The 9079-nt window shown below is 38.0% G+C and overlaps 1 protein-coding gene across 1 annotated transcript; it reads left to right on the top strand.

The window, feature by feature from the left end:
- Positions 1-3369: 3369 nt before the first annotated feature.
- LOC131302991 (uncharacterized) lies at positions 3370-4570 on the top strand. Its single transcript, XM_058329783.1, has 2 exons — positions 3370-3459; positions 3572-4570. Exons 1-2 carry the CDS (start codon positions 3370-3372, stop codon positions 4568-4570), a joined length of 1089 nt encoding a protein of 362 aa, XP_058185766.1.
- Positions 4571-9079: the final 4509 nt, after the last annotated feature.

Genomic DNA, 9079 nt, shown 5'->3' with positions numbered 1-9079 from the left:
TTTGTGCGCCTGTCCTGTCGACAAGCTGGCGTTTGTTTGGCCCAGTAACTAAGTATAGTACAATAAGTATTTTTCAATCATTTTGTAATCACAAATACTTACACAAATTCACTCATATTTATATTAGAGTGTACCCCACCAAAAGATGTGAGTGTATATGTAAAGTGTGTGTTTGTAGTGGAATAATAATTGAATATTTTCTGTCCAGATAATATAGTAAATATACACTCTCTCCTAATTTGTTGGTCTCTTATTTTATTTGGAGATGTCCCAAAATATTAGTCCTTTTTGTTAAGTTAAAGCAAAAAGTGTTCAAAATTTCAAAACTAACCCTCATAAATGTTTTAAGAAAATTTAAAGGAGAGAAATAAAGGATGATATTAAAATTAAATTAAAACCAAATTTTGTGAAAACATGCATTAAATACACGTATCCCTTAACAAGTTGAAAATTCTAAAAGAGACTAACAAAATAGGGCAGAGGGAGTACATGGAGACATTGAATTAGGGAAAATAACGGGGCAGAGGTGTTGACCCGGATTTATTTCAAAATCATGGTCTGCAGTCTTCAAACTACCACTCGCATGACAGGAGGGAAATTATTGACAAATACATGGTGCGCCCACTTGAATGGTCTATTTTACCCTTCTTTATATATCACTTATAAACCCTAAAATTCATTCCTCCCCCAATCTCCCATTCGTTCCTCACACCAGGCGATGACGACTCCTCTCTCACTCGGTCTCTCTCGACTCCTCACACTTGGCGACGGCGACTCCTCTCTCACTCAGTCTCTCACTCTGGTATCTCTTTATCTCTCTGTCTCACACACACACACACACACACACACACACACATACACACATAAAAGACACACTCGTTGTGTCGAAGTTGATGATGGGTTAAGAAGCTACAATTTCCAATTTTGTTTTTGGTTGTTCTTATTTAGCATAAAAATTCATTGATAGAGCGAATGTGGACCATTGAACCCTAGTTTTTGGTTCTACACAAGGTCTGGCTCTCATTGGTGATTATTGGCTTGCTCTTGTTTGGCATGTGACTGATGTTTACCTACAACAGTTGTACTGGTAGATTGATGGTTGGAACAGTTTGTTGTCCTTTTGTTGTTTCCATTTTTGTTGATTGTTTGGTCTGTTTGATTACATGACTTGGTTTGTACAGAACATGTAGTTTAGTCCATATAAATATTTCACTTGGCAGTGCTATCTTGTTAGAATTTCGATTAACTTTCGCAGACAAGTCTTGTAAGTTGAATGGGTATCTTTAGTGTATGTTTGGACTCTGCAGAATGGGACAACTCATGTTTTATTTCAACCATCTCATGTAATGTAATTCTTATAATCATAGAAACAAAGTCACATACTCGATGCACTTGTTATTTATGTTATATGACAGTTACATATTTTGGTTTGGTTAGAGGAGGCAAGGAATCTAATTCAAGCAGTGGAACGACGGGAAGTCCTGTGAGGATACGAGTTTGCGAGCATAGTGAGAAAGTGGCCTTGCACACCTCGTGGATGGATAAGAATCTAGGTAGAAAGTTCTTCAGGTGCCCTTATTGGTATCCCGGTGCGCCAAAAACTGGTGGTGCACACTATGATTACTTTGAATGGTTGGATGGTCCCATTGGTGAGCAAGAGAAAGTGGTTCTCCGATCCCAGAGGGACATATGGTCACTCAAACAGCATATTGTGGAATATGGGACGGAGATGGAAGAAATTGAGATGAAGTATAAGGAACAACAGGAAAAATGTAAGGAATATGGGAGGAAGATCGAAGAATGTGAGAAAAAGAACAAGGAAAATGGGAGGAGGATCGAAGAATGTGAGAAAAAGAACAAGGAATTGGACGCAAACGTGAGGAAAAGCAATGGACTGATGTGGGCAGCATGGGTTGCTTATTCCATTTTGGTTGTTATTCTACTTGCTATCATGGGGACCCTTAGTAGGCCTGGAACTAAGTATTTGAGACTGCCCCATTCAAGGAGCGGTTAAATGCTTTGGTTTTAGAATTCTAGGAAATGGGACTAGTAGGTGGTTCCTTTTTGTAAGAAGACAACGTAATCGAAGCTGATGCTTCGACTTGAAATCGTATATGCTAGTGGTTGGTTCCATTTTGTAAAAAGCATACGTAATCCAAGGCGAGTCGTTATATGTAATATCTGAAGACAATTTGAAGAACTCCCAATGCAATATATTTGTGGCATCTAACATTTTGCGGACAATTTATAAATAAGTTTAATGTGTTATACACGAACATTAAATTTGTGGGTACTATGTAATAGTATTAGTATTAGAATGTTAAATTTGCATTAAAATGTAATATGGTTTTGAAGAGTTTAGTGGTTTAATCTTTTTGATTAAATTACATGTTTTTGCATAGCATTGTACTTGCTCCATACAAATATTTAACTTCCTACTGCTATCCTGTGTGATTTACAGATTACATCTTCCAAACAAGTGTTGTGGGTATAGGTTAATGGGTTACATGGGTATATGTACTTTTTTTTAGATTGTTCAGACAATTGAATGTCCCTTGTATCATGTAATTGAGTATGAATTGCGTAATGGTTATATATTTGGTTGATGTTGTGCAGCCATGTCAACGACTCCTCAAAAGTTGATGTGTTTTTGTTATTCGGGTGATGAGCGCATGGCAAATGTGGATGGTAGCTTGAGGAAGTATATGGGTGGTGTATCTAAAGCCACAGTCATTAAAGAGGGCATATCGTTTGATGAGTTAGTCGTCAAAGTTTGCTCTCGCATGGATATGAGCCACGATGGGAAGTTATTATTTTATAGTACAAGCAGGGACAAGTCGAAGCATTTGCGTCTTAGAGATGCAGATGGTGTTTCTATGATGTTCTGTTTGAATGAGGATGAGGTTGACATATTTGTGGAAGAAGAGACCATTGCTAACACACCAAAACAATGTAACATAAGTAGCAGGTATAAGTGTTTTATTTATTTTTAAATATGACACACACACACACACACACACATATTAGGATTGTGCATGTTTACGTTTGGGTGAAGAGTGATACTGTTTTGAAGAGATTATTGTTTTCAAGAGGTTACACATGAGTAAAATATGGTTTTGAAGCAGAGGTTACTGTTTTGAACTTTTTCATTAACTGACTTGATTTTTGCATAATATGTATGTACTCCATATATGCATTTTACTAGCAACTACCCTCCTCTATGATTTATAGAATAAGTTCCCTAGTCAAGTGTTGTATTGAGACATTTTCTTTGTAGGGAGTCGAACTTGTTGAGTAGCAGTCCATCGATCCACTGCCACAGGAGAACCTCCTTCGACTAACAAAGATAGTTTGACTATTTTCTATGAAATGGGTTTGGTGCCGTACTCGCAACGGCAAGGTGAAGACATTCTAAGTGGGGATGGTCAGTTGTTTGACAACCATAGGCTATTTAAGAAGGTTATTATTCTTTTTGCCACATTGAACAAGTTCACTTTCAAGTATTTGGACAATAGTCGTCATTATTATAGGTTAGCTTGCATGGTTGATGGTTGTCCGTGGAAGTTAACAGCTAGAGCGCAAGGCAAGTCCCGAACTCATTAGAGTCATCAAGATGAAGAATGAACATTGCCACACTGCACAAAACAACACTAATTTCAAGCCAAGGATTCGGGCAAAAGAGATGGGTATGATATTCATGGAGAAAATAGCGGGGCAGCCCAATTTCCTCCCAAGGAGCATATGCAAGTACTTCGAGCTTGCATTTCATACTCCCCTAACTTACTCGCAAGGATGGAGGACTAGGGAACGTGCCCGTGAGTTGATAAGTGGCCCGGTATCCATGACATATCACTTAGTGCCGTGGATGTGCCAACGGCTTATAGAATTGATTCCCAACACGAATGCAGTTTGGACTTCTTCTGAGGATGGTAAGTTTAAACAACTTTTTGTCGCTTATGGTTGTAGCATTACGGGGTTCTTGGCGGGATGTCGCCCGATGTTGTTTATTGATGCATGTTTCTTGACTGGTCCATATCGCAGTAGTTGTTTGTCTGCAGTTGCCTATGATGCGAATGATCAATTGTACCCTCTTGCATATGCTATTGTATCATCAGAGAACTACGAGGATTGGTTATGGTTCTTGCATAACTTGAAGGAAATTGTTGCTGAAAAACAAGTTGTGCTTGTGACCGACCATAATCCTGGGTTGTTGAGGGCAGTTAGGGAATTGTTTGGCGAAGAATGCAATGCATGGTATGTTCGCCACGTGAAGGAAATTTTTAGCAAGTTTGCCACCGGGAAAGGAATGAAGGGGAACCCCAAGAAGACGACATTACATTTTTTCACAAAAATTGCCTACGCATGTGATGAGCGCCTATATGGGGTGTACTTGACAAAATTGTGTGGGCATCACCTGAGTTGTCGAAGTGGGTTGAAATGTGATGAGCGCCTTTTGTCACTCTCACTACCCCCATCACTTTCGTCACTCTCATTTTCCTCTCCACTTGGTTTATTTTCTAGAGCTTCCATAAGGATGTCATCCATTTTCTTAATCTGTTCCACCTGTTGAATAAACATTCTCTTCGCTAATTCAAAACCTTCAATAGAGATCTGCAGAGGAGAGAGATATAAGATATAAGATATAAGATTTAGTTGAATGAAATAGCTTGTATCATCAACAAAAGTAAATTACTATTGACTGACCAGATGCCGAAGGCGGGGCTACAGAAATTGACTTAAAGTGGGGTCTAAAAGCTCTAAATTCTCATCCATAACAATGCGTTCCTGTATACGCTGTTGCGTTCAGCACTCAATCAATGGACCACCCTTTTGACCTGCAGTCATACCCATCGGCTCTTTATCGAAATATTAAAGCTGTACAAAAAATTCAAAAATACATTAACACATGTATTTCGCAGCATCCAGGCATTTTGTAAATGTGAGGGCAACAAAGTAAATATAATGTACATTACCATGAGGAGTAGAGCACAACCACCAACGCCAGGGGCCTCAATCTTCCCTGCTTTTTTTGTGGCCTTTGCACCTCTCTTCTTGTACACCTTAATTTGACGAACCAACCAGTCAAGAACAAACTGAGGCCATGCATAATTTGGAATTGCATCCAGATCCATAACATTCGGAAATAACTTTGGGCCTGCTTCATCCTTTGTCGTAGGACAAAGGAAGCAACACAAAGGAACAAGAACGTAAGCAGTTTTAAACTTTTTCCCATATGCCTTCTTATCAAACACATGGTCCGTCATCTTCACAGTCAATCCTCTGGTCAACTTTTTCCCTTTCTCTAAAAATAGGGACTGAATGTGCTTAAAATGATCTTCTTCACACTTGGTGGGAACTGGTACACTTCCAAGTTTGAGACCTAGGGCTCGTGCCACATCAGCAGTAGTGATTTCATATGTCCTCAACCTCCCAAATTTCAACGTCCTCGTCTTGGGGTTGAAGTGTTCAACCAACTTCCATATGAAGTCCCAGGGCAACACATTGCATTGGACATTTAGAAGCGACCCAAAACCAAGTCCTTGAGCAACTTTTCTTTGATTATTGGTCAACTTCTTATTTAATTCCCCCAATTTCTTTGGCGAACACTTACTTCGAAATATGGGCAATACAATGCAGTGATTTTAAATTTTGGTCACAAAACATTTGAACTTCAACGAAATGTTGGATAAGAGAATGACTTTGACATGCATATTATTTCAAAAAATATACAATAACTAACAATTACTCCATGCACAAATCCATACCACTGCAGTCTTCCTTTTCTCCTTGGGTTTTTTCACCTTCGCTTCATTGGCAAGGTGAATGTATGGCGCTTTCTCCGCCACAAGCATTTCCTTCCACCTCTTCCCAACTCTTTTCGTAAGCTGCATAATTGAGACAAACATTAGTAACACAACATCGACTAAGTATTATTACTTCTTATTACAATAGCATCTAACCGTTTTTAGAATGTATTTAGTAGAAGGCTCTGCCTCCCTTGTACCTTTTATGAACTCTTTCCTATATTAGTAAAAATACAAATTGCATTACTTGATGAGGAACAAAATATTGTTGCCGGAATTCAATACATGTATCCATAACCAATAAGCACTATTGGACTAACAAATACATACTTGAAAATTATATAGGGATTGGTCATTGTACGTCCCTTAGATGCCTAACTCACTTCTGCAGTCCGGGGTCGCTTCTGTCTTCTACTCGTACTCGCCCTTCATTTGGCAAATTTTAAAATATATTTCAGTAACAGTTGGTAATAATATGCATGAAACATAAAAGAAACAAAAAATTTGCACACAAGCAACAGTTGCTACTAATATGCATCAAGCTCACCCCATGATATGCTCATAGGTTCCTCAAACATTGGTGGTTTAAGTCAAAAACCTGAAATTTGTAGCTATGTCAGGATCTAGTTCAAGGCTTACTCTTTTTTCAAACCACTCGTTGCTTCTAATAAGTACTTATAACATCAAATATCTAGAATTTATAACTTCCTACAATCAATACAAAATTAAATTACTATTATAACATTTCATAAGAATGATGGCGAATGGAAATTCAGTTACAATTGCCACTTTTGTGAGACAAGAAAGAAAATAGAAACGAAAAGGTCATTTTCTTTTTTGTTTAATCGGCCAAAATCAGTATTGTTATCATACTTATAATAACACATTGGAATAGGAGATGAACTCTTAAACTTCTTCCTTTATAACCGACAACCAAATAACCATAGGGGAAAACTAAAAAAAATACTTACATAGCCTAACAATAGAGTTCAGATGGGGTCTAAGACAGTTAACAAGAACTTTCCCTTCACAATAACCTCATAAAGCACACCACACATGCTAAAAGGCAAAATAGCATGATGCTCTCAACCCTCAGGGTAAGGAAGTTGGTGAATCAAAACCATAATCGTGTGATTTAGTGGGAATAAACCATTTCCAAACAAATTAGTAACAAGAAGCATAATAGTTGGACCAGTAAGGGACCACAATGTTAGATAAAGAAAGCCTGGAAAATGACAACTATAGGATTTATGGGGATGCATATCATTTAGTTCATGTAAATCCTCATCTGGTTAAATAAATCTTATCTACCTAACACTTACTACTCTCATACTGATAAAGGAGTGGAATTGAAGAGGCCATGAAAAATTAAAAGACGGGGATGACCGAAGAAGCTAAATAACGTTTTCAGAGGGAATCACTGAGAAAGGATCAAAGAACCAAATGTTATCAATTTTAAGGGTGCATATGAAACCCTATGTATCAATTTTGAGGGTGCTTAAGAGACAGCTTGACATTTATGAAACCCTATGTATCAGTCCATATGCACCATGATAAGCATCGTACTTATAACTCGTAAGGGTAAGTCTCCATAAACATCCTTAAAAGGGTGCATATCATGCCCTTTTTGTAGCTAACCACAATGTTCTGTGACCAACACCAAAAATGATCATTCAGATATACCACAAAATCTCACTTTAAAGTTTATAACCAAAATTCACAATGTTCATCCATATATATGCACTCCTAACTAAGGTTTTTCTAATGGTAAACCAATTTATAATAAACATTCATTATTACCACTACACCACAACAGAGTGCACAATTCACCAAACGTCGTATGTTCCATACAAATATCAGTGCCCTTCAGGCACAAAGTTTTGGATTAATCAGTGGAAACTTTCTACTCCAAACACAATAAGCCAGTGATGCCACCTGTTGTAACTACAATATTCTGTGGTCAAAATCATTTACAAAGCCCACATGCTTATCCATTTTTTTGTTTTGTGAGATGTCCATACAAGCATTGAGATTTACGTGATATGTTAGACCGTTAAATCTTGTTTTCTGTTTCAATCATTTCGGTTCTGCTACTTGAGTATCCTGCTATGTCAAAGTTAATATTTTCTGGTAACTTTGGTAAACTCATACCCAATGCCCCATATCAACTCACCTCTATCCCTCACCCGATTGTTCTTATTAACAACAATGTTGCATATACTGGTCTTGTGTAGTTTGCAAAAAGGGAAATCTAGTACAGGGGACTCCCTCTAGCCTAGGTAAGGGTTAGAGTGGGCGAGATGTGAGCAAGGCTTTTTTCATGGTTTGAATCGGGAAAAAAACTAATACAGTTCGTACTTGCAACCCATACATCTTAAACCCTAAACAGGAAAAAAAACTTACATGACTGGGGTGAATGGATTTGGACGGAATCAATGGCGCACGTCTTCGATTCTTCGCGCACGTCTACGATTCTCCTAGATCAAAGCCGAAAGCAATCGAGACCAAAGCTTAGAGAGAGAGAGAAAGAGTTGGTCTGTTTCGAATTTTGAATTGCTCTGGGGCTATACGTATTGTGTTTTGAGAGAGAGAATGAGAAGGGAAAGGGTTTTGATCTAACGATGCCGTTTTATATTAAGGGCAAAATTGTCCCCACTGTTTCATTGGTGTTATGGTTACCACATTGGTGATTAAAACAGATGGTACCATGTATTGGTGGTTTCAGAACTATAGACGATGAAAGTGGTGAATAATGGCTTCATCCTCCATTGATCGGTAATTTTTCCCATGAATTACAAGGGAAATTACATGCTGGTCTAGTAACACCCATAACCGAGTGCAATTTTGTTCACCATCGTTAAAAGAAGGTGACCATTACCCTCCTTTCTATTGATTGAAATGGTGTGGATCCCACCACAAAGTGATGTCATGCTTACCATGCAATACACTTTTTGATAAGCATGACATCACTTTCTGGTGGGACACATCATGTCAACCAATAGGAAGGAAGATAATGTTCACCCTCTTGAGTGGAAGGTGAACAAAGCTCAACTCCCCTTAACCACTATACATTTCTGTGAAACCAAATACGTACTAAGGACCCGTTCACGTTAGTGATTAACTTATGCACCATTTTTGTTTTGTTTTGTCCTTATTCAATTTTTTCGCATTTGTTAGTTTTACGCTAAACTTTTAATCCATATGGATTCGTCTCGACGAGAGGAACTGAAAAAGTAAAAGATTATGACTTTTTGAGTTTTTCTTTGGATATTTTC

This window comes from Rhododendron vialii, chromosome 10a (genome assembly GCF_030253575.1).
Source record: "Rhododendron vialii isolate Sample 1 chromosome 10a, ASM3025357v1".
NCBI lineage: Eukaryota > Viridiplantae > Streptophyta > Magnoliopsida > Ericales > Ericaceae > Rhododendron > Rhododendron vialii.
Note: the sequence above shows the minus strand (reverse complement) of the source record. Positions and strands in the feature narration are given on the sequence as shown.